The sequence below is a fragment of the Mytilus trossulus genome, chromosome 9 (genome assembly GCF_036588685.1).
Source record: "Mytilus trossulus isolate FHL-02 chromosome 9, PNRI_Mtr1.1.1.hap1, whole genome shotgun sequence".
NCBI classification, from domain to species: domain Eukaryota; kingdom Metazoa; phylum Mollusca; class Bivalvia; order Mytilida; family Mytilidae; genus Mytilus; species Mytilus trossulus.
Genome location: NC_086381.1, coordinates 31,825,205 through 31,852,605, shown reverse-complemented (window position 1 = coordinate 31,852,605; position 27,401 = coordinate 31,825,205). Strand labels below are relative to the sequence as shown.

General features: G+C 31.2%; 2 protein-coding genes across 3 annotated transcripts in view; one reads left to right on the top strand and one right to left on the bottom strand.

The window, feature by feature from the left end:
• Window positions 1–214: 214 nt before the first annotated feature.
• Window positions 215–15,803, bottom strand: LOC134685564 (uncharacterized). Its single transcript, XM_063545358.1, has 13 exons — window positions 15,669–15,803; window positions 14,637–14,727; window positions 13,830–13,992; window positions 12,559–12,707; window positions 11,764–11,943; window positions 10,467–10,581; window positions 9,417–9,606; window positions 8,834–9,016; window positions 6,046–6,185; window positions 5,495–5,598; window positions 4,280–4,431; window positions 2,605–2,917; window positions 215–900 (listed from the first exon to the last, which is right to left on the bottom strand). Exons 2-13 carry the CDS (start codon window positions 14,666–14,668, stop codon window positions 699–701), a joined length of 1,923 nt encoding a protein of 640 aa, XP_063401428.1. The 5' UTR covers window positions 14,669–14,727; window positions 15,669–15,803; the 3' UTR covers window positions 215–698.
• Window position 15,804: 1 nt separating this feature from the next.
• LOC134685565 (thymocyte nuclear protein 1-like) overlaps window positions 15,805–27,401 on the top strand; it is a 26,496-nt gene continuing 14,899 nt past the window's right edge. Inside the window, exon 1 of one of the 2 annotated variants that reach the window (XM_063545360.1) lies at window positions 15,805–15,913. In XM_063545360.1, the coding sequence (XP_063401430.1) occupies window positions 15,898–15,913 (16 nt within the window). In that variant the 5' untranslated portion in view covers window positions 15,805–15,897. Of the gene's footprint in view, window positions 15,926–27,401 lie in introns of both variants that reach the window. The other variant, XM_063545359.1, reaches the window with a different exon arrangement.

Here is a 27,401-nt window from a genome sequence, read left to right as displayed (position 1 = left end):
ATTTACTGAGGTAACTAGACTTGATATCTATTACATATAAAGATATTTTTCTTAATAATTTAAAAAATGATATAACAAATACTATATCATCAACATAATTAATGATTATTGTTCACGAAAAAAAAAGGAAAAAAAAGATATAAATTATATAACTTCCTTGTAACCTATAGCAAGAAGGAAAATCCAAAGAATATATGATATGTCATAAATAAAAACAACATAAGCAAATTTTAAATCGGATATGAATAATTGCATTTCAATTTTGAAATTAAACACATAGAAACTGGCATAATACTGGCAAAATTTAATAGTGTACAGAGAATATTTCATTTTCAAATGATTAAATTCCATAAAGAATTTCATAAAAAAATGTTTAAGCAATAGCTGACTTAATGTTAAGATCATGATTTTGTTTTATAGTGAATACAACATCATCCTTAATCAGCAGTTAAATCTTGGCTCTGAACATCCACTTCATTACATATTGGTATTTTTATATTATTTTCATATATTTTGAATATATCACAGTAATAAACACCCTGAATCCTCCTTTGACCATTCTCTTGGCTGTATTCAACATCCATAGACATACATTTTGTTAAAGCGAAAAACAAAGATCTCAATGCAAATTCATGATTTTAACAATTTTTCTTGAAGAATTGAAAGACTAGAAATACTTTATAAAACAATGTTGATTTCTATCTTGGTAATGGTGGTTTTGATGGTAATCCAGGAACTTGTGGTAATTGTCTACGTATTCTATGTTGTGTTGACGACGGTTGTAAAACAGCATTAGCTGTACCAGGCCTATGTAAAGGTATCACTGGCGGTGAATGTGTTTGTATCATTGGCTTACTAGTGTCTATAGCACCTATAGGTCGTCTGTTCTCAAATGCAGGGCTGCAAAAAGAAATTACAAATTTATATATGTTTTTGTTGTTTAAAAACACAATAACTTAACAACTCATCAATAAAATTGCATTTTACAGTTCTTATATTTAGACAAAAAATTTGTAAGGGTTCCGCGGAACCCAGTGTCTCGCCTACTTTTGCTGTAAATCACAGGCTCAACAAAAATAAGAAAAAAATCAATAAAAATATTCCTCTTGATACTATCTTTTGATTGTAAGAAGCTTCTGTCCAAGTTTGGTAAAAATCTAGGATAGTTAATGAATCTAATAAATGTTTTGAAAACTTTAACTGCAGACTGTATGAAGTATTAACTGGAAGAAAATCTAAGTCCATTTAAAAGTAAAATACAGAAAAAATGGAGTTATCTTTTTACAAAATTTACTTCTGGATACTATCTTATGATCATAAATAAGCTTCTGTCCAAGTTTGGTACAAACCAAGGATAGTTTAAGAAAGTTATTAAAATTCTAAAAACTTTAACCACAGAGTGAATGTAATGTTTCCCCACAGAAAAACTAAGTCCATTTAAAAGTAAATAAAGAAAAAATGGATTTTTTTTTTTTTACAAAATTTACTTCTGGATGCTATCTTATGATCATACACAAGCTTCTGTCCAAGTTTTGTACAAACCAAGGATAGTTTAAGAAAGTTATTAAAATTCTAAAAACTTTAACCACAGAGTGAATGTAATGTTTCCCCGCAGAAAAAAACTAAGTCCATTTATAAGTAAAATACGGAAAAAATGGAATTTTATTTTTACAAAATTTACTTCTGGATACTATCTTATGATCATAAACAAGCTTCTGTCCAAGTTTGGTAGAAATCCAGTATAGTTTAGGAAAGTTATTAAAATTTCAAAAACTTTAACCACAGAGTGAATATTTGTGGACGCCGCCGCCGACGACACCGACGACGACGACACCGACGACGACGGAAAGTAGGATCGCTTAGTCTCGCTTTTTCGACTAAAGTCGAAGGCTCGACAAAAACATACTATAAACACAGTGTTAAATAAATAAAATAAAATACTTTATATTTTCTGCATGTAATTGAAGCAACAAAAGACCAACCTTTCAGTTTCATTCATTCATGAAGCACGTTATACCAAATGTACTGTTTCTGCTCAACTTAAAGCAGCTTTTATCATATTAATACTGCTTATTTAATTCATTTGATTTGATTTTTTTTGTGTTTTAACACCACTTTTTCGTAACTGCCAAATTGTATTGGTGGAGTAAGTCAGAGTGCCAGGACAAACCCATGACCTATGAAGGGAAAACTGACAATCCTAGTCAATTACTATTGGAGTCAAGTACATCTGCACAGCAGGGTTTAAACTCACAACATCAGTGTTGACTGGCTAGAGATTACAGAAAAAACTACTTAGACCACTCAGCCACTTTTCACTTATTGAAAACAGTATTAATGTGACAAAATGTAAATGATAGTGATACCGAAACATTGTTTGTCACAAATTTAATATGATGAATACTCTTCAGTCTAAAAGAACCATTAACATTGCATACAGAATATTAAACAATATACCCCTCCGGGTGCGGGAATTTCCCGCGACATTGAAGGCCTGTTGGTGACCTTCTGCTGTTGTTTTTTTATTTGGTCAGGTTGTTGTCTCTTTGACACATTCCCCATTTCCATTCTAAATTTTACTTATATTTATGTTACCAACAGTACCTTAATGAGCTTCCTACTAAGGAAGAAAGGTTAGATCTTGCTAGATGTACTGGTCTTCCTTCACCAGATGGCACGCTGGATCTAGAAGGTATTCTACCCAGGACAGGTGGACTTGATCCCCTCATTGCAGATATCGGAGATGATTTAATAGGAGGAATTGGTTGAGGAGGTTCTAATGGGTGTTGATTTATAGTAGGATCAGAGAACTGTCTATCTATTTCTAATGATTCTTCAAGTTGTGTTGGAGATATTTGTTTTCTTTCACCACCACTTCCTAATCTTCGTGGATTTGACACGGTTTGGTTTGCTTGTTCTGAAAAAATAAAAATATATGCATATCAATAAGTTTGGTTTGCTTGTTCTGAAAGGAAAAAGTTTATTAATGAATCCAAATCAAATTTGAAAGAACAGAGTTAGGAATTTCTCCTGAATCAATTTTACTTCATTTTTTTACATCCTGTATAGGTTAGATGTATGAAAAACTAAGCTATTACCAAACTGTTGTGGTATTACTCTAATGTATATTATTATTTTAATGCTCTTATTTGAGGCAATGCAGAAGTGTTATGAAATTTATCAAAGAGATATTTAACTGTAGTCCTTATAACCTTTTTAATACTTGCTCTTTGTCATAAATTTGAGGTCATCTTCCTCTGAGTTCATATGAATGAATTCATTGGACAAAACTAGAAAATTTGTCAACACAACAATGTAATCCCAGATGCAGATACATATAAATTTCCATTTAAACATAGAATTAGTATCAAACATTAATTGGCATATATTTTAGAGTGTTTAAATCATAATGACCATGATAGTTGTACCTTTCATGTTAAGTTTAAAATTTTACAGTGAAGTACCCTCAATTGAGTTTTTAACCTGAGAATGAACTAGCTTCAGACTATCACTTATCCATGAAAATTTACTTTGAAATCTGGATAAAATTCCAATTTAGCACATAATTTATTCAAATCAAACCAAAATGAAGATATGTACCAAGTCTCATGTTGATTTGACCTCACCATTACCTCACATTTATCTTAAACCAACCCTTTAACCTAATACCAGATAGACTGCATAAAATAAACAAAAAATATAATTTTTCATTACTGTGGCAGGTGGAGCATACAAAAGGCATTATTATCCATGTTATTACAACTGCCGCTATATGAATTAGGCAGCAAACCTGATGATGTCAGCCAGAAAATAAAATAAAAAGATTTTGATGTGCAGATAACATTGACAGAACATAAAAGTTCACTAAAAATCCTCTCAAATTTCGAAGAGAATGGAATCTACCACTGTGGATGGCCAATAGTATGACTTTGCTCATTGTTGAAGGCCGTACAGTGACCTAGAGTTGTTAATTTCAATGTCGTTTAGTGACTTGTGAATAGTTGTCTCATTGACAACCATATCACATCTTCTTTTTGTAAATACTGTTTCTAATAAGATGTAACAATATATAATGCAGATACACCTGATATTATTGGAAAAGGTACATAAATGGTGGAATGACCTTTGAAAATACAATCATCAAGGTAAGATAATCATGAGATTTCTTTACTGGCAATATTGATGTCCTTTTTCACCTGTAATAACTAATCACAGTTAACCAAGGATTTTTAAATAAGGTCATCAAGAGGCTATTCATTTCTTGTATATTTTACAGTACCTATCTTAGTAATGCCTTCCATAAAATCATCTAATTCTTCATCTGTAGTAATTTCATCTTCATCTCCAGATAAACTAATAGCATCATCATGTTCATCATGGTTAATAACTAATACTTGGGGGACCCTCGATTCTTTTATTTTCTCCATTCTCCTGTAAAAAAACATAATACATTTAGTTATTTAAGTTATAACTTATTCTAAAGCATGCATTTTCTGTCTGGTCACACTATCATAGAGATGTCTATCGTCAATACAAATTACAATGTGTGCCATATGATTTGTTTTTATTAACCCTATAAAATATTTCAAAATAGTATTGTTGTCATAAAGTATTTTTATCCCTTATATAATTATATGTGTTAATGATTATTATAGAAGAGTAAACTACTTTCTTAAATGTTTGCAAATTCAAAACTGCTACAAAAGTATAGCTTGCATGTTTTAAGCTTATCACAAATTGAAAATTTTGACAGTAAGGGTAGAGGTTGCTGGTGTAAAAATATTGCTAATGTAATGCACAAAAATTGAAATTTTGTGCATAAACTTCATATGAACTTAGAATCAAGTTCAATAGTACTATCCCATCTCATGGAGGTATCATTTAGTTAGTGTATAATTTTTTTTAATTTCTGAATTAATTCCAACATAAAGGTGTTCCCAAAGAATGTATATATAGTGATTGGATAAACAGACAAAATATTTGCACCTACAATGACTTTATCAGGTGAGAAATCCTGTCTTATTTCTAATCGTAGACTCAGATCTATATAATATATATACATATAGATTCTTACATTGATACCAGTGGATTATCGGATTTATCCAATCGAAATAGTTCAATTATCAATTTTAAAGTCCGAGCCACCTCGGCAAGGACTTTAAAATTTATAATTTAACTATCGAGATTGGATAAATCCGATAATCCACGAGTAACTATGTAAGAATCTGTTTCTCTAATGATTAAATAGACATTTTATTTTTTTGCTAACCGAAAAATCCCTTCAAGTGCCTTTCACATTGCACGAAGTTGTCAATTTCATTAACACCTGTTATCAAATTTTGATTCATCCAGTTAGCTAAAAAGGTCATGACCCTTAAAATCATCCAATGATCTTTTGAGATCACCAGCAACCACACGTTGATTAAATTTTTTTATACAATGGGTTCGCAAAGGGATAAATTTCCATAGAATTAGAGAAAAGTAATTAACATACTTCTCATGTAGCTTTTTCCATTCTATCAGTTCACTTGTTATTTCTTCCCTGTCTCTTTCATCTTCAGGTGGGAGATCAAATGTGTGTTCTGTTGTATGCTGATACTGAAAAATAGCTTTCTTATAAAACCTAACTGACAATAAAACCCTTAAAAACAAAATGATTTCATCTTAGTGATTTTCATGATTTGTTATATTGATAAATAAGAATACAATACAGCACAACCAGCATTTCATGCTGAAAAAAAACCAAGCAGAAGAATAAGTACAAATGTTTAAACAAGCTATATCATATTAAATGACTGCACTTTAATGATAAAATACATAAATCTATGAATCTATGGAATATTCAAATTGTTGGGATTTGGACCATATCAAAGTGATAATTAAGATTGTTACCTAGAAAAATAAAGTATTGGGAAGCAGTCAATATTCATCAAACAGTTAAAAAGAGCTTGACATTTAGCAAACACATATCCAGCCCAAAGGACCAAAAAGGCTGAAAGAAAACAGATTGCAAGTTTTTCTTCGACAAAATATCTAATAGCTTACTTGTGGGAATAATTTAACTTGGGTAGCCTCCTTTGGTTGGTTATATTTCCTCCTTGCAATAAGAGCTTTAGATGGGTTACCACAGACAACTTTACCCAAAGTCAGATCACTGACAGAGTCATCTGTTAGTACAGCAGTACCTAAAATGTAAGTTATAGATACATTTCCATATTTGTTGATTAAGTTAGATATTTGGATTTTGGCTGGTAGGTACTGATTATCAGGTTTTCTGAAAATAATAGTATAAAATATTATATTATCAGGTTTTCTGAAAATAATAGTATAAAATATTATAATATCAGGTTTTCTGAAAATAATAGTATAAAATATTATAATATCAGGTTTTCTGAAAATAATAGTATAAAATATTAGAATATCAGGTTTTCTGAAAATAATAGTATAAAATATTAGAATATCAGGTTTTCTGAAAATAAGTAGTATAAAATATAAGAATGAAAGCACTGGTGAGTGCTCACAAAGCTTGATAAATTATACTCATAATTTAAAAATTAACACATGCATTTATCATGGTGAATGACTGAATACTGGTAATAAATAGTGTGACATCTCAATTAATGTTATTTCAAATTTTGTGAAGCAAATCATGAATGTCATTGCAAACCTGTAACTGTCCTTTCTTCTAATTATCAAAAACAGAAAATCAGATCAAATCTGTTTATCAAACTGTCACATGTTTGTATGTATATGCTCTATATAATCACAACCATTTATATTCTTTTTATAAGCCAACAGGAAGTAAACTTTAGGTTCTTATACTGTATATAAACAAAAGCCAGGTCAAGCAAACCAATCAAAATAGGGTCAAAGACCAAAGTAAGCCCATATGGAGTAGCAAGGCCTTATCATTGGATTTGGAAAATAGCTAGGCATTGGTTATACAAGAGTTAGAAAGACAGATAAACTAAAGGAAAAGATTCTTTTTTGAGCTTTTAACCGACCAAATAAAAAAACAACAGCAGAAGGTCACCAACAGGTCTTCAATGTAGCGAGAAATTCCCACACCCGGAGGCGTCCTTCAGCTGGCCCCTAAACAAATATATACTAGTTCAGTGATAATGAACGCCATACTAATTTCCAAATTGTACACAAGAAACTATAATTAAAATAATACAAGACTAACAAAGGCCAGAGGCTCCTGACTTGGGACAGGCGCAAAAATGTGGCGGGTTAAACATGTTTGTGAGATCTCAACCCTCCCCCTATACCTCTAACCAATGTAGAAAAGTAAATGAATGATTTCTAATGACATTCAAAAAGCCTTTCCTTTCCTTGGTGACACATTTTGGGTAATGGTTGTTTGTGCTTTATATCATTTCAAATCATATGCAAGTCAAAACATCATGATTTTAGTAATTTGGGGATTTTTTTTAAATTAAAATACGTCTGCATTTATGTCCCTCTTACAGTGTAAATAAAAGAAACTAGAGGCTCTAAAGAGCCTGTGTCGCTCACCTTGGTCTATGTGTATATTAAACAAAGGACACAAATGGATTCATGACAAAATTGTATTTTGGTGATGGTGATGTGTTTGAAGTTCTTACTTTACTGAACGTTCTTGCTTCTTACAATTATATCTATAATGAACCTTGCCCATTAGTAACAGAGAAAAATATTTGGTAAAAATTTACATAAATTTACCGAATTAATGAAAATTGTTAAAAATTGACTATAAAGGGCAATAACTCCTTAAGGGGTAAATTGGCCATTTAGGTCATGTTGACTTATTTGTAGATCTTACTTTGCTGAACATTATTGCTGTTTACAGTTTATCTCTATCTATAATAGTATTCAAGATAATAACCAAAAACGGCAAAATTTCTTTAAAAATTACCAATTGGAGGGCAGCAAGCCAACAACCGATTGTCCAATTCATCTGAAAATTTCAGGGCAGATAGATATTGACCTGATAAACATTTTTATCCCATGTCAAATTTCCTCAAAATGCTTTGGTTTTTGAGTTATAAGCCAAAAACTGCATTTTACCCCTATGTTCTATTTTTAGCCGTGGTGGCCATCTTGGTTGGTTCACCGGGTCACGCCACACATTTTTTAAACTAGATACCCCAAAGATGATTGTGGCCAAGTTTGGATTAATTTGGCTCAGTAGTTTCAGAGGAGAAGATTTTTGTAAAAGATTACTTAGATTTATGAAAAATGGTTAAAAATTGACTATAAAGGGCAATAACTCCTAAAGGGGTCAACTGACCATTTCGGTCATGTTGACTTATTTGTAAATCTAACTTTGCTGAACATTATTACTGTTTACAGTTTATCTCTATCTATAATAATATTCAAGATAATAACCAAAAACAGCAAAATTTCCTCAAAATGACCAATTCAGGGGCAGCAACCCAACAACAGGTTAACCGATTCATCTGAAAATTTCAGGGCAGATAGATCTTGACCTGATAAACATTTTTACCCCCTGTCAGATTTCCTCTAAATGCTTTGGTTTTTGAGTTATAAGCCAAAAACTGCATTTTACCCCTATGTTCTATTTTTAGCCGTGGCGGCCATCTTGGTTGGATGACCGGGTCACGCCACACATTTTTTAAACTAGATACCCCAATGATGATTGTGGCCAAGTTTGGTTTGATTTGGCCCAGTAGTTTCAGAGGAGAAGATTTTTGTAAAAGCTAACGCCGGACGCCGCCGGACGCCAAGTGATGAGAAAAGCTCACCTGGCCCTTTGGGCCAGGTGAGCTAAAAAACTATGATGAAGAAAATCACAAATGATATCCATTTCTGCTGTACATAGTATTTATACCATCTGTATTTGGTCTGTTCCCTGAGGAACCAGGTCTAGCTGTTGCTGCTCTTGCTCCAATAGTTGTAGCTGGACGTCTTGAGCCGGTAGCAGGTCTAAACCCTGTCCCTGGTCGTAATACAGTTCCAGGTCTATAACCAGTTGTGGGTCTAAGAGAGGCACTACCAGGTCGACTAGGAGGTCCTGCAAAGCAAAACAAACTGAATTTCACACAACCATACAATGTAAACAGTTATCATGGTACCTGGTATTTGATAAAAACTGAATTAGTCGTCAACTAAAATGAGCTTTAAATTCAAGTGTAGTTTATGTAAAATGTATACATTCAAAGATACATCTTTAAACTCTTTCTTTAAAATGTATTAGACATATTTATTTTTCACTGTTTTGTGATAAAGACAGATGCTCTTACAACCTATTTTGCACATTTTTTCTAAATCTTTTTCTCAATAAGTCAAATTTGCGAATAACAAACATTACTAAAATGGAAACAAAGATCTTATATAATTTTGGCAGAATTACTTCCGTATTTGCATCATCTTCAATCATCATAGTAAAGAGACAAAGCTAAACAATCCCTCACCCGAAGATTCATTGTCATCAGAATCATCTTTCAGATTGAGATCATTCTGTAATTCCTCCAGATATGCCCAGTCAGCATCAAACACATTAGTTTTCTTTGTCGGAGATGCCTCAAGTGTTAGCACCTCATCATCTAAGTAACATAACTGAGGTACAACTTTCTTCACTGCTTGTCTATAGTCATACTCCTCCTAAAACATAAAATGATAACCAGTATGTACAATGGGAGATAACTCTAACTAATTTTCTAGTATAATATGTAATCTTTCTTACATTGCCTATGAAACCTTCTTTTTTTCAACTCAATAATTAACTGTCAGATGGTTATCATTGCAGATCATGTTACTGAATTTCTATATCTAAAGTTGTAAATAATTGAACGAAAATGATAATAACACTTTATAAATTAACACTCCAAGTACTTTTTTTCAGTTAAAGACAATGATTGACAAAAACACATAATATCTTTTAAATATTCATTTGCAAATAATTTATAATGGATGCATTTGTCCACTTTTGACAGATTTTGGTGAACACGTACATTATTTCACAACAATCTTCACAAGCTTGCAAAAAGATAAACAATGGGCTTGCAATTAGTTAACAGACAGGTGAAAACAATGGAAGAACAAACAACACTCTGTAAAGTATGTAGTTTATAGAATTATCATTTATATTTTGAAATTTATATTTAGTGTTTTCTTATTTTTTGTTTTATTGATTTGATACTTTAATAGCAACAACAAAACTATTTGTTATGAGTTAATGCAATTTGTTAATACATAGTTATGTGTATAAAAAATATATTTATTTTTTCATTGTTAACATACTCGTTTTTGCAACTTTCAAAAGTAGAAATATAATCATTGTGATTATGTAAAACTGGCATCTCTTCCTACATAAATATAAGAAAATCTTGGAAATAGATTTATGTAAGTTGATTAAAAGGGAGAAGCTCAAAATAAAGAATCAGTGCTAATTTTAACAGGAAAAACATTCTACTTTCAATTTTAAATTCTATTTGTCTTAGAACATTTAACACAAGACCTACCTGCTCACTATCTGGAGAAGGTGTAACACAAACAGGATTACTCTCTAGGGTCAGTCTGTTCAGCTGTGTACACATTCCTAAGAACTGTACCTGGGATATATCTTCTACATTATTTCTACAAAGTAATAAGTGATATTTTTTATATAAAGTTTTTACCAGATATTGCAGATAAAAAATATTTAGTAGTCAATACAAAAATATAATCTTGTACATGTGGAAATATACTCTAATTTTTATCAAAATAAGAGACTTGTAAATAATCAAAATCGAGAATTTAGTAGAAAATTTAATATTTATATAGCATGAAAAATGTTTTAGTAAAAAGTTCTGTTATCAACATACCAGTGCTGCATTATATAAAAGGGAATCAGGGTTGGCAAAGTATTACCCGCCCAGGAATTCCCAGGTCTGAGTTTTCCCGGGCTGGGCAATACTCCCAGAAATTGGTAATAGTGGGCAATACTGGGCAATATGATTTTCTGTGCTTATTTTAACACTAAATAGTAAAGACTTGGTACAGTTTCATAGTATAAAAGCTAAATATATACTTTTTATACAGATAACCATTGAAAGTCATTTCTAGAAGATTGAAATGTCAATTTCATTCTCTTCTCTTATTAATTCTACATGTAGGCAGAACAGAACATTTGTACATCTAAAGATACTTTTTTAATTACCAAGGATTGTTTTAATAAACCAAACCTTGAAACATGCATTTTATTGCAGTGTTTAAGTGACTTGTTTTTTTTATTTGTCATACATTCATATTGATAAAGAAACACCCTAAGGGGTCATGCCAATAAAACTTATAGAATTATAAAGGCTGATTATTGTTACATAAACACATCTGTGTTCTAATCTGAATAATTACTAATTAATTAGTGACTTTACTTAAATGTAAATTTTCTTACAAGTAATTGTTAATTCTTAATAGGAGTTATATTTTATTTGAAAAAAAAATAATTTTGCTTTATATTTACAGTTTGCCCCTCTAGACAAATGCTAAACAAACAAAATAGGGTATAAATAGCTTATTAAATGTATTACATTTGTGTGTTTATCACTGAATCCTCTTTAAAATTCAGACAAGTATTTTATATTACCCAGTATTGCCCAGTATTACCCACTAAAACCCAGTAAAACATGGGTATTCCCAGTATTTTCCACTGGGCTGGGCAATACTCATAAAACCCGGGTTTTTGCCAACCCTGAAGGGAAACCTTCTATAGGTACATAGATTTGTTCCTATTAAATAATTAAATATCTTATAAATATATATCTCAACAATATCACCTACCCTTCTAAATCTAATATCAGTAAATTATCTAGCATGCTTATAGGACTGATATCAGATATTTCATTATATGATAAATATACTTCAGTTAAACTGATCATCGAGGAGATTCCATCTAATTCTAACAGTCCACATCTAGACATCCATAATATCTGTATTGTCCGTAATGAAGATCCTAAGTCCCTAGAATACAATTATCATAAATTATAAACCAAAAATTATGTTTTAACTTTGACAGTATTAACTTATTGTATATCATACAATGTCCATGGACAGATAACTACTCATATAATTTACTGTAATTTTCTGTTATTGAAATTGTTAGGATTATTTTTTAAAAACTTCCCTGAAAACCACAACTTTTTCAAAGTTACAATGACTTGTCCATTTTAAAGGTGTTATTTTTTATAACTACAAAAGCATGAAATGGTAAACTTAAAACATAAAAAATAGGATGATTTATAGGAGATTATACATATCATGCTTCAATCTTATAAATCTTGATTTTTTTTTTTTATTAAAAAACATTAACAGACTTACAAAAATAAATAAATGTTAAAGTGTATGGATGTGATGCCATGCTTTCTTGTGGACTGCTAGCCTGTGAACTAGCATGTTAAAAGTCTGTTACAGCATGTAGATCTAAACCAAACAGGCTTCATATACCTATTACTTTACCATGTTTCTGTCCTGATTATGTACTAAATGATTGTCATTGGATGCTAAACATCTACACATTCCTTGAAATTATTTGTATAAACAAACAAACGAAATTACAAAAAGAAGGCAGATATTTACCTGATATAAGGTATACAACTATTAGAAAGTTTAAGTTGTGACAAACATGGTAATAATGAACCAAAGTTTCCTAAACTGGTATCTGAGGTATCTACTTTCAATTCTAAACTTCTTACATCTTCTAAATTCTGTATTCCAGTTAAAGATTTCTGAAAACACATAAACTATGTTAAATATAGCTACATGACATTTAATCAAGTAAGTAATATGAGTATTGGTCTTAATTTATTGTTTAAAAGTAAATAGTCTAAGAGAAAATAGATAATGATTTAAGAAAGATTTGATTTGATTTTTGGTGTTTTAACGCCATTTTTAAGCACTGCATTTAGGCTATTTATTGGGGGCTAGTTTTTATCGGTGGAGGAAGACAGAGTGCCCAGAGAAAACCACTGGCATCCATTCACGGGTTTCCGGTGCATCCGCATGAGCGGGGTTCAAACTTAAAACCCCAGTGTTCACTGGCTAGTGATTACAGAAGTAACTTACTAACTTCTTAGGTCACTGAGGCCCTGGTTTAAAAATGAATACTTATTATAATGTTAGTTCTGACAGGTGCAACAACTACAATTGTAATAAAGCTTTTACATATATTAACTCTACTAAATTTATTGCTAATTAAAATGGTACAAGGAAGTCTGAGGACAGTATTGAAACAAATTGAAAGAATTTGAATAAAACACAATAACAAATGCCTTCAAAATACCAGAACATTAACAACTGAAAAATTATGAAGCTTAAACATTTGTCTGATGGCCATGGGCTATTGTAAATAAACAGCTTGTTACTGGCTGTTCAATTTTACCCTTTCCATTACCTAACTCTTTTTTCTTATTGAAAATAAAAAAAATATACAGATGTGAGATTTTGTTTCTGGTTTCTGTATGTTCAATCTTTCAGTATATAAATAGCACACATAGCTGAGGGGGTCAAAGAGTAGATTGTCACCTCAAGAAAACTTCATTGAGGACTGAGGAGTACCAATCACTCTCTCAGCTATTTGTTATTTAATGTATTATACTGGATGTTCAATCATTATCATTATTGTCTTTTACTGTTGAATTTTTATATCAAAAGTACTTTACTATGACTAATTTAAGTGAGAAAAAATAGAATTACTATTTATCATTCATTCAATTTCCTCTTTTACAGCTAACTCATCATTAATATAAGATATATTTTCTCAGCCTGCCTTAACATCATATGAATAAAAAAATTCATTCATGTACTTGTAATTCTTTTATCACTTAAACAACTATTTTTAAATAACAAACCAGTTTTCCAGGAGATAAATACTGTTCCATTAAAATTTCACTATCTTCTAAAACAATTGGTTCAGGGTTAATCCTGGATTCCTTAAACTCTGTTATTTGTACCCCTCGTGCCCCAAGGGCACTTTCAGGACGTCCTTGTAGACTGGAATTCATACTTTGAAGCCTTCAATCATAAAAACAATCAGAAAATAAAATAAAATAATTTTAATATCTTAAGATTTAACATTTAAATGCACTGCTCTGTTTCAATAACAATCATCATGACATACTTTCACATAAATTATTGATTGAATTGACTGACAGTTACATGTATTTTAGGCACCTTCAACGTTATTTGTCATATCCATTTTGTTGGTGAAGGAAGTGGATTATGCATACGAAACTTGCTGGTAATGCATCAGGTACATACATTTATGTATTTCATTGCTATAATGCAAACACGTTTAGAACTTCAAAAATGATAAATAAAAGTCTTGAAGTTTTTTGGAAAGTGTATCATTTTTTCAACCAATCATGAAACCTTTTGAGCTTTACCAACAATAATATCTTTACATAATGATAATAAAGCTACAGAATGTGTACCTAAAAGTTAAAAAAAATTATTTTAAATATTCATATTGATATTAACCAGATTAATGCATATGAACTGCAAATGTTTTTTCTTCAAATATTCCTACCAGGTTCATATGGATATACTGTATATATTTGAATATAACATGTACAATGTTCATGAATTTTCATAATAATTTTGGTGAAAAAGACTGAGCATTTTTAACATTAATGATTACCCAGAAATGATTAACGTACCTGTAATACAAGGAGTCCTGTGCAACAGCCATTGAAAATTACAAGATGATAGTTTTATCTGTTAGTGAAGCTTGGTCATAGAATAAATATTCTGAAAGATACAAAGAGAAAAGTAAAGATTTTAATTATCATGGTTATAGTTTACAAACAAAGAATATAATTTAATAAATTATATACACATACATGTACAGTCTGCACCAATGCAAGGTTTTGGAAATTTATTTTACACAATATTGGTCATTTTGACATGTTTAATACAACTTAAAAGTTGGTGCCCTTTTTTTTTATCACATAATGACATATATATTTTACTTCATAAATTTTGTTACCAATTTTCTGAAATTAGTATAAATGTCCAGGAACAGTTTAACTTTATTAAACAAGAACACTATTTCAATGACTAGTACACTACATGTCTGAAGACGAAATACTATTAAAGTATTAATTGATTGTTCTCAATTTCAACCTGTGACTCAGACTGTTACTGTTATGCCCATGCTAATTAAAATTATGAATTATTCACGCAATATGGTTACTGTTGAGTGTGGGTCTCATTAGAGTCTAAGCATGACAAGGGATTGCCGATTTTTTTGTAAACGTGACACGTGAAAGTCAAATTATCGTCGTGAAACCGGGAAATGAGGTATTGCGAGACCTGGCAAATAACAAAAAAAATGAGAATTTCTTACTTACATAGTGTAAGCGTGATACAGGAATCAGACAAAACAGTAAGCGGGATACGGGATCGAAACCCCCAATGAGACCCCCTTGATTGTCATTTTTTGAGGGACATTTTATTGAAATTCTGTAGATTATAAAGTTTGTATGTGTGTTTTCTTAAACTCGATAATTGCAATGGTTTTTTAACAAGGATTACATATGGCTATGCACAACTTTTTAGAAATCATTTAATATTTATGGGATGAAATTCATCATGAAATTTGGCAAAATCCCTAACAACGTGTGTATTATTTTAGCGCATTCACAGCTCCTATTATAGAATGATGACAATTTCAGTGATCTATGACTTACAGCATGTCTTTCTCATTTGTTTACCAATTTTTTGTTTAAGTTTTGCGCTATGAATTACAGCAATTTGAAAGTCATTTTCCGTCGCAACGGACGCGAATCCTCCATTTTGGAATTTTCATAATGCGCATGAGCCGAACTGAACTTCCGACCGGAAATATTGATAGAAAACCGCGGGAACAGAAATAAACAAATGCACGTGTGTAGATTGACAGATGTAAAATCGTAAAAAATGCCACCGAAAAAAAGTAAAACATCTGGTAATTTAGCTGATGAAATGCTACAATACAAATATTTTGTTTACAGTGACATATTTTATTACAAAATCAGTCCTATTGACCACAAAGTGCAATTCTAAGTTATTTTAGAATTAACCATTTAAAACATTATCAAAAACAAACATCAGGGTAAAAGACTCTATACATCAAATCACCATCAGAACAGAAGGAGCGAAAAAGCTGTTACAAAGAATGAACCCATTCAAAATAGAACTATAAAAACAATGTGCCAAACATCTGGCACCAATACTGACATCAATATTCTTAGACAGTGGTACCATACCAGAGGACTGCAGAAATGCAAATATCTCTAGCATTTTCTAACACACATGCGGCTGAAAATTATAGGCCAGTGAATCTCACTGACATCTAGATGATGATCGAGTTCTTCTATCATATGTTGTTCATTTGAAACGGATCTAGTCCAAACTATTATGATGTCTGGCAAGGCATCCTAGAAAGAAAAAAATAGCCTTGCCAGACGTCATAAATATTTGGACTTAAGCTGATCCATCATTCAAAATGGCTGCCAACAGGGGATTTAGAACCCTATTGACAATACATTCAAATTTACTCTATTAGAGAACAGAATGAAACTGTATGGCAAGCCGTTGTGGAATTTATTCCCTATTTATTAATATTAAAAAATCATTTATTAATATTAAATATTATTTTTTAATATTAATAAATCGAATATTTAATATTAATAAATATTTTTTAATATTAAAAAATACTCATTTTTTAATATTAATAAATAGGTTTTATTTTCTAATATTAAAAAATCATTTTTTAATATTAAATATTCGATTTATTAATATTAAAAAATAATATTTAATATTAAAAAATAGATCCTATTTATTAATATTAAATATTCATTTTTTAATATTTATAAATCATTTTTTAATATTAAAAAATCATTTTCTAATATTAATAAATGGTCTTATTTTTTAATATTAAAAAATGAATATTTAATATTAAATATTCAGGTTGATTTTTTAATATTAAAAAATCATTTTCTAATATTAATAAATACGCCACCTATATATAAGAGTTGTTTGAGCGCTTTTATTTACGATGATCATACCTTACTGCAAGCATGTAGCTGAACTAGATCGGTGGAAAATATGAATAACAAAAACATCTACGAAACACCTGCTTTTATCCGACAATCAGCCAATTATTGTAAAAATAACAAGTTGAAAAACAAAGTTTTGTTTTTTCTTAAATGTACAAATAAAGTCTCTTGTTACTCCAACTCCATATTGAGCAAAGATCAGCAAACGGTAATGAGAATATTTTTGTTTCTGCCGTGACCACTTCGCGGTCTGCGTTTAAACTTTGTAGATTTCTTTGAAAAATGTTAAGAATCAGAGACTTGGATTTAAAAAATAAACTTTAAAGCCTCAGTTGTAAATTGTAGAATATAAACAATTGATGTACATTGTCGGAAATACTAAATGTATGTGTACTCGCTGAGAAAGAAGAGAAAACCACGGCTAGAGTAGCTATTTGTTCTGTTTCTAAATCTTCCCGGAACAAAAGTGTGTGATTTTAACAGGTAAATGATTATGTAATTTCAGGTGACCAAATTATCAAAGGTTTACTTGTGATATATGACTGACGTTTAATTTCTATAACAACTGCCCCCAGTAAATGTTGACATATATAACCATAATAACAGGAAAAAGGCAATAAAAGTTATTTTCATGACTGTTCAAAACAATTATAATTTAATTCGTGCACGAAAAAGAAATTTTGAAAGATTTATATTCTTATACGGTTGTTGTTTTATCTTTTTCTCTAATCTTTTATTCTGATAATAACCTTTTTACTTGAAAACTTGCAAGACACAATCCAGTGATAAGAAAACTGTTTCGTTTGATTAGATTAAAGAAGGTACATATCTTTTTGGTAAACGGAAAAAAAGTCACAGGATAAAAAGTCACAATATCCCTAGGAAAAAAAGTCACAGGAAAAAAAGTCACAAGAAAAAAAGTCACAGGAAAAAAAGTCACAATTTGTTTAGGTAAACTAATTTGTCAGAAATATGTTGGAATGCATGTGAAAAGGTCAATATGTACATGTATGCAATAAATAAATAACTGGAGTTTTTGAATGCATTGAAAAAAAGTCATAATATATTTGTATTGGATTCTGTAAGGGTACTTATTTAAGATATGTTACAGTAAAAGTATAAAGGAATTATATATATACTTATAAAAATGTATTGCAATAAATAATGTAGACTTTTTAACAAACAGGGAAAACTAATTGTCCTTTTATTTGATCTTGAGCATAAGTTGTATTTCATTGATATGGCTTCCTACGAAGACAGGAAATGAAAGGTCTACAAAGGGGGAAGGGCGCCCGGGGAAGGTGCCACAAGAGGCCACACATCAATATCAACAGTTTCGAGGTATACATATAAATACTAAGCTATTATTATTGGCAATGAGTTGTTTGTTTAACACTAAATTACAGAATACTTATCTTTATAAAAATCAAAAAAAACATGTGGTCAAGTTATATACTGAACTTTTAACTTGTATTAAAATTGAAGGAAATTGTGCTGTTAAACTCACATCTCTTTCATTAGAGATATAAAACAATTTTTTTTTACAACAAATCCTTGAAAGCATGCATCAAAAGTACACCAGCATGTACATGTTCCATTTAAATGTTTTGCGATTTATATCTAAATTTCCAAAGCTACAGTACAGGTAGGGACTTATTTTTATGGAAGCCTTAATCCGTCTAGATGTCAGACTGGTCGGACAGTTGTCCCAGAGTAATAAACACCTGCTGTGCAATATCCAAGTGGAAGGTCGTAAATCAATCTGAACCAGCTTGATTAGAATTAAATTTTACCTGTACAGATATATTTGTATTTATGGAGAATAGATAAATGTAAAATATTGTCTTGTATTCAAAGAGAAAGAATTGAAATTAAAATTAAATATTAGAATTTAAATTAAAAATTAAATACTTAAAATTAAAATTAAAATTAAATATTATGAATGTGGAATTTTTTTTTTTATAATTTGAAAATGAAATAAAGACGATTTTTAACAATATATTGTGTTGCCAATTATTATAATAGTTTTGTGCCAATAAAATATTTTGTATTTGTATTTGTAAACGGTAAATATTTCATCTAATTAAAAATAATAAGCCTAATAACAACCAAGACTGTTTTCAATCGAAGTTTGAATCAAATTGTTGAGACAACAATCCCGTAAATTATACGAGTTTTCATTGATGATTATATTATTTCCCCCTTTAAACGTCCTGTTCCTTTATATGTTATTATTAGAAACACAATTTTAAGTATAAGGCCAACATATCGTATATATAAAATATGTATAGGCATTGTGAATAAAGTTATTTTCCTTTTGATACAACTTTCCCCGTCGGAGCCTTTACATCAATTCACACCTGTCAATCATTTCTCGCAAGTAAAACATTTTGGTCAGACAGATCACTCGTGCTTTCTATTTTGACATATTTCCCGTTAATCTCTTTGAAAGTCAAACAATTGGTTTCTTTAAATACAATATTTATAACGCCGTGATCATATTTCGATTCCTATTTTTTATTTTACAAAAAATTGTTGACATTCGAGATATTGCCTTTCTTGTTTCATGTCTCGACTCTTTTATGAAAATCGCCGGAGTTTTTATTATAAATATATTTTACGAATCGATACACGAAAATCAAAATTTAACCTTATATAGTTTATTAAATAAATGCACATTTATATCCCAATGGGGTTGAAGGCTAATCGTACTAGTCATGATCAGCTGTCTTTACTTTTTCGTCGTACTTCTAGTCATTCTATAGCTCGCGCAGTTCGTAAGAATTTTTAAATCGATGTTGTATTATTTCCGAAGTTTAAAGGAGTTCTCCAAAGTAGAATATTTAAATGGGAATCCGGGAAATGACTGATAAAAATAAAAAAAAAAATAGTTAAAGAAGACTAAATCTTGTTTTGATTTTACATGTATGTAAATCAATTAAATTTCTATTCTGGTCAATCGATCAAGAGCCTCAAAACTAACGCACAATACTGTCAATCATTCCACATCAAATTTAATCATGAATGGATTTTCCCACGGTAGTTCAGTAAGGTCACCTGAGTTTACTGTTACGACATTTCCCGCCATATAAAAATCTCGTGCAGTGGACAAAATCGATCATCTTTTATTAACATTCAATAATATTGTGAGTGGAGTCAAGTTAAAGTTCAACCACGTGCACACGCTGTTGATCACTAATATGTGTATCATGGAATTATCTTTTCACGGCAATTTTTTTCTTAACAAATTGCTGTTAAATATATAACATACAAGTTTCCTTTTTTACATGGATTGTGCGTAAATTAATATTACGCAATTAATTTAAGTTCGGGATTTCGGGATTAACACTAAAGTGATCAGGGAATTCTTTTTTTCGCGATGTCGGGATTTTGATTTATTTAAATTCGGGACCTCGGGACTTCGTGTTTTTAAGCCCGGGATTTCGAGATCCGGACCCTATTTACTCCCTACCCCCAAATGCAGATCAATTATATAAATTTAGCATAATGAGCAAACACGGAAATCTTAAAATAAACTTATGTCCGGGAAGAATCAATATCTTCTTCTAGTGTTATTATTTGCGTTCTATTTTATTGATACATCTCCAACTTTGAAGTTTCGGACAATAAATTGTTTACAGTAAAAAGTAAAAACTACAAAGAATCAGCAAGCTACTAAATAATATACAAGTATTGCTCACTGTAATTATATTTTTTTTTTATCTCGGAACTGACCCAACACAGACTGAATATTAAATACATATTATAGAAATATTTGGCATGTGGCCGCTTCAAACTAACCCTGGAGACAGCATTCTGCTAATGGATTTACGAGTAAAACAAAAATAACCGTAAGCTTCCAGAAATAGAATACATGTAAAAAAAAATATGTTTGAAATTTTATGCAAATAAATAAGAAACAGATACACAAAAAAACAAAAAATAAACAACAAAGAACATAGAACAAAAATAATTTTGAGGAACAAATTAGAAAATAAATAGCAGTTGAAATATAAAAACCATAATTAAAAAAATAGGCTATTTTTATTAAAACAAAGTTGTCTCCAGTACTTCACCTGTAAAAATATTTTATGTCAAAAACGATGTAATCAATAAATTGACTGAGAGGTTAAAATTACAGGTAACCTGATTCTGAAATCAGTGAACCGTAAATCTAGCAGCACGGATTAAGATGAAAGGACAAATATATTGCCAATCACACCTGGATTTGTTGATTAATGACCATACTACCTACCATAAAAATGTCCGATTATTCATATCCGACTAGACGGATTAAGACATCCATAAAAATAAGTCCCTACCCGTACTGTAGTCGTATAAAATGAATTAAAAAATGTCTATTTCCAAACAAAATGTCTATTGGGAAGGTTTCCTAATAATAATCCATATATATATGCGGCCTTATGACCATTTCCATAAAAAATACAAATTGGAAATGTTTCTCCTGTTAATAGTACATATATGTGCAGATCATATGATTATTTCATACAAAAAATATATTGTGACTTTTTTTCCTGTGACTTTTTTTCCTGTGACCTTTTTTCCTGTGACTAAATATTACTAAACATGAACATATCAATAGAAGCTGTCCATTTCATAGACATAAATGGTAAACAATAAAAGAATGTAGGACAGAGAGTGACAGGACAAAAAGTCACAGACAAAAAGTCACAGGACAAAAAGTCACAGTTCATTTTTTCTGATTATTTTCTTTAAAGAAAAACAGATTATTTCTACAAAAATATTTTTGAATTTTTCTTGAACTATTGTATATATACCAACTCATTGGCACTCACACCACATCTTCCTTTATCTATTTGTAAACAAAAAATATCAAAAATATATCAAAGATAATCAAATAATTGTTAAAAAACAAAATGTCAAAGTGGCTTGGAACTTAAATGGCTTCATGGTGCCAAGAGATATATCTTTTGCATTATTAAAATTAAATAAATCTTGATTTTTCAAGTATAATGACACATTTCCTAAACTTTAATTTGAATATATGTATTAAAAAGTAAATATTTCAAGATATTTCTCTTATATATTCAAACAATTGTCAACAAATTATTTGTGACTTTTTGTCCTACCAAATTTGTGACTTTATGTCCTGTGACTTAATGTCCTGTGACTTTTTGTCCTGTGACTTTCTGTCCGTTTACCAGGTCATAGGGAATAATCTTTCTACAATAATCAATAGCTCTTCAAAATAGTCGAAGAACACTTAGAAAAGAAAGTTCAGTGAAAATGGACTTCATACTAAACTCCAAAACATATAAATGAATTTAAAAAAACAACCATACACGACTCAGTAACAAATGCCAGAGGTTCCTTATTTAGGACAGACACACAAATGCCATGGGGTTAATCGGTATAGGAAGATATGGTATGGATGCCAATGAGACACCTCTCCATCCAAATAACAATTTATAAAAGTAAAGAATTATAGGTCAAGGTACGGCCTTCAACACAGAGCCTTGGCTCACACCAAACAACAAACTATAAAGCATAATAAAGGGCCCCACAATTACAAGTGTAAAACTATCCAAGCGGAAAAACCAACGGTCTAATCTATATTTAGAAAAACGAGAGACGAGAAACATGTATAAATTACATAAACAAACGGCAGCTACTGTACATCAGATTCCTGACTTAGGACAAGTGCAAACATTTGCAGCGGGATTACACGTTTTATGGTACCAAACCTTCTCCCTTTTACTGAGACAATAGTATAACATCACAACATAGAAAAACACATGATCAATTGGGAGGCTTAACTCAATAAAAATACGTAGATTAATTTAACACACTATGAACAAATAAATTTGAGATGCGATACCTGAATGTATTGTGAGATCTGATATCAACCCTTCCCTATACCTCAAGCCAATGTAGAATAAAGAAATGTATGCAAAATATACAAGTTTTCTAAGTCTAGACCACACAAGCGGTGACCAAAGACATCGGTCATCGTTTATTGATGTAAAACAAGAGAAACAGAAACCATTTCATCCTAAATTTTATCAGAGGGTATAAAATAAGCCGAGAGGTTTTTTTATAATACATTCTGCAAGGCCATACATTTCACGGCATGATGATACACTTTTATTACAATTACGTATCGGAACTATCTAGACTGCAACAGCTATATTTCAATTTCATCAAACAGCCCAACGAAACATCTACTTGTACCCAAAAGACAGCTGTGCAGTCCGTTTTTACTACACCTTTTTTTATTGCACCATATGCTCTTATTGTTCCTCATAGCAATTTATGATTTGTAAAGTAAGAAATTACCAATGAGACAGATTCAGATTCAATATTTTATTATAGTCTCACCACATACAAACATAAAATGAGATTCACATACATAGATTTAAAACATTAAAACATTTGCATTGCATGCACCAATCTTAAAAATATTTACGAGAGACTTTGAAGATATACTATATACATATAAACATATTTTTACACATTTATAATGTAATATGAATATATGTATGAATAAACAGCTGCGCCATGAGCGCATGATACGCCCGACGTCTTGTGTGGAGGTTTTATGCAATAATCATAAATAGTGTCTGAGAAAGTTTTAAGCAATAACCATGTATTGTTTTTGAGACACGCCGGGACATGTAAAACCCCCAACCCTTTTTTTTTTTTTTACAAAAAACTAAATATCACTGAAATAATTTTTTTAATCAAAACCAAAAAGTATACAGATCTTTAGATTAATATAACAAAGAAGTGTGTAAAGTTTTAAGCAATGATCATAAATTGTTTTTGAGATACGGCACAACATGTACCCCCCCCCCCCCTTTTACAAAATACTCAATAACTCAAAAATGAAATTTGGAATCATCACCAAAAAGTATACAGATCTTTAGATTAATATAACAAAGACATGTGTAAAGTTTTAAGCAATAATCATAAATCGTTTTTGAGATGGTGCGACATGTATAAAACCCCCCCCCCCCTTTTTTACAAAATACTCAATAACTCAAAAATGAAATTTTGAATCATCACCAAAAAGTATACAGATATTAAGATTAATATAACTAAGAATTATTTAAAGTTTTAAGCCATTGTCAAGAATCGTTTTTGAGATACGGTGCGACATGTGAAAAAAACACACCCCTGTTTTAGTTACAAAGTGCTGTAACTCAATTAATTTTAATCTCATTTTCACAAAAAAGTATACAGATGATTTGACCATCATAAGCAACAACTATATTAAGTTTCATGAAATTTTGATAAGTCGTTCTCAAGTTACGGCGCGACATGTTTACGCCGGACAGACGGACGGACACCGGACATTTGTATACCATAATACGTCCCGTCAAAATTAAGTAAATATTCCAAGATATTTCTCTTAAATATTCAAACAATTGTCAAGAGAACTTGCTGATTTATTGCATTAATAAAAATATTTAAACGAGCACTCGCACCTGCAAAGTGAAAAGGTATAAATATAAGTTGCAATAACTTTTTTCCCAATTTACTATAAATAAATATGATGAAACTAAACGGGGTCAGACCCATAATCCGACAGTCCCATAATCCGACAGTCCTGTAGTCCGACAGTCCTATAATCCGACAGACCGATAGTCCGACAGTCCTTTAATCCGACAGCCCGATAGTCCGACTCACAGTCACTTGTCTCTTAAAACATGTCTATAAAGACATGGATTTTACGCAATAAAAGCATGTGTCGATTCGATCATTAAGACGTCTTCATACCTGTGAACTGACCCGTATCTTGCGGGTGTGACCTGAGAAAAATAAATAACCCGGGAATTCTGAAAATGACCCGATTTCATTAGATTCAAAGCCTTCAGACTGATTTCATAAATGATTGCAATGCTGGTAAATTCGTAATTCTCCTTGGACAAGGAAGTCTAGCTGTGTAAACTCAAATTACCTGACCCATTTCAGTGCATGGCTTCACTTGACAGCTTTGGTGTCAAACACACGCACTGTTGATTAACAGTCATTACCTATGCTTTATGTCGTTAATAATTGTGTCTTTTACAGTTGTTTTAAAATAATAATTTGACTTTCACCTTTCACAATATACTCCTTCGCCTTATTTTAAAAAGATTAAATCTAGAAAAAAATGAATGCAAAAACATATCAGAACAAGAATGTGTCCCAAGTACACGGATGCCCTATCCGCACTATCATTTTCTATGTTCAGTGTACCGTGAAAATAGGGTAAAATATCTAATTTGGCATTAAATTTAGAAATATCCTTAAAGGCTATCATAAAGAACATGTTTCCTAAGTTTCAAATTGATTGGATTTCATCTTCCTCAAAAACTAACTCGACTAAACTTTTAACCAAAACTTTAACTTGAAGCGGACGGACGGACGAACGGACGGACGAACGGACGGTACGACGAACAAACAGACGCACAGACCAGAAAACATAAAACCATATATGGGGCATAATATTATAATACTTTCACCATTTTTCTACCTTAGAACAATCAGCAAATAAAAATATTCAAAAATTACTTTTTTCATCTATAATACATCTTTTACTAATTTAACCTTATTTTTTTTATTATAATCTACATTAGAAAGTCAAGGTCGGTAAAAACTTCCACTTAATTGTTGAACATTGGAAACCGACCGGCCGATTAGAACTTCAAATATAAGTAAGAGCATTTTACCGACCGTGCATGGTTTAATGTATAGGTAGTCTAGATCGTCAAAACATCCGTCAGAGACATATATAATAGTGTCTCTCCTTCAATATTATTAATTACATGGTATGTTAGTGACCAAATACGAGATATATGGGGTGAGAGCAAAGATTCCGCGCTTCAAACAAAATGTACTTTGGTCAACGCTTTTACACCCCAATGAAGCTACAAAAATGTATTCAATTTATAGAGGACGATATTCATACCTTTGCAGCAGAAGATCGAGCCCCCCTCCCTTCAGCAGAAGAGCTTCGTGTCGGACCATCGGACTGTCGGATTCATGGATTGTCGGAATATCGGACCGTCGGACTATCAGACTGTCGGACTACTGGACTGTCGGAATTTAGGGTTGTCGGATTATAGCTACGCTCCCAACTAAACATAGGCCACATGAAAAATATCTTGGTTGTAAATAGGAAAATTATATTTGCCACACCAGGATACCCAAAACCACCATTCTTTGCTGATATACACGTATGAATCTAAGCTTTAATTGCTTTGGAACATGCCAACTTCTACCTCTATTCCAATGGCCTGCGTAGAAAATCTCTTAGTTTAGTAAAAAGTCAATATCAAATACCAATAGGACATTCAACAAGAACCTGTCATACTGTAGGACATTCAACAAGAACCTGTCATACTGTAGGACATTCAACAAGTACCTATCATACTATAGGACATTCAACAAGAACTTACTATACCAATAGGATATCCAACAAGTACCTGTCATACTGTAGAACATTCAACAAGAATCTACTATACCAATACGACATTCAACAAGTCTTAGAATCTGTCATACTGAAGGAAATTCAACAAGTACCTAACATACTGTTGGACATCCAACAAGTCCCTGGCATACTGTAGGACATTCAACAAGTATATGTCATACTGTAGGACATTCAACAAGAACCTACTATACCAATAGGACATTCAACAAGAACCTGTCATACTGTTGGACATTCAACAAGATTAGTACCAATCGTACTGTAGGACATTAAATACGAACCTACTATACGAATATGATATCCAACACGTACCTATCATACTGTAGGACATTCAACAAGAACCTACTATACCAATAGGATATCCAACAAGTACCTGTCATACTGTAGTACATTCAACAAGAACCTTCTATACCAATAGGATATCCAACAAGTACCTGTCATACTGTAGGACATTCAACAAGAACCTTCTATACCAATACGACATTCAACAAGAACCTGTCATACTGTAGGACATTCAACAAGAACCTGTCATACTGTAGGACATTCAACAAGTACCTATCATACTATAGGACATTCAACAAGAACTTACTATACCAATAGGATATCCAACAAGTACCTGTCATACTGTAGAACATTCAACAAGAATCTACTATACCAATACGACATTCAACAAGTCTTAGAATCTGTCATACTGAAGGAAATTCAACAAGTACCTAACATACTGTTGGACATCCAACAAGTCCCTGGCATACTGTAGGACATTCAACAAGTATATGTCATACTGTAGGACATTCAACAAGAACCTACTATACCAATAGGACATTCAACAAGAACCTGTCATACTGTTGGACATTCAACAAGATTAGTACCAATCGTACTGTAGGACATTAAATACGAACCTACTATACGAATATGATATCCAACACGTA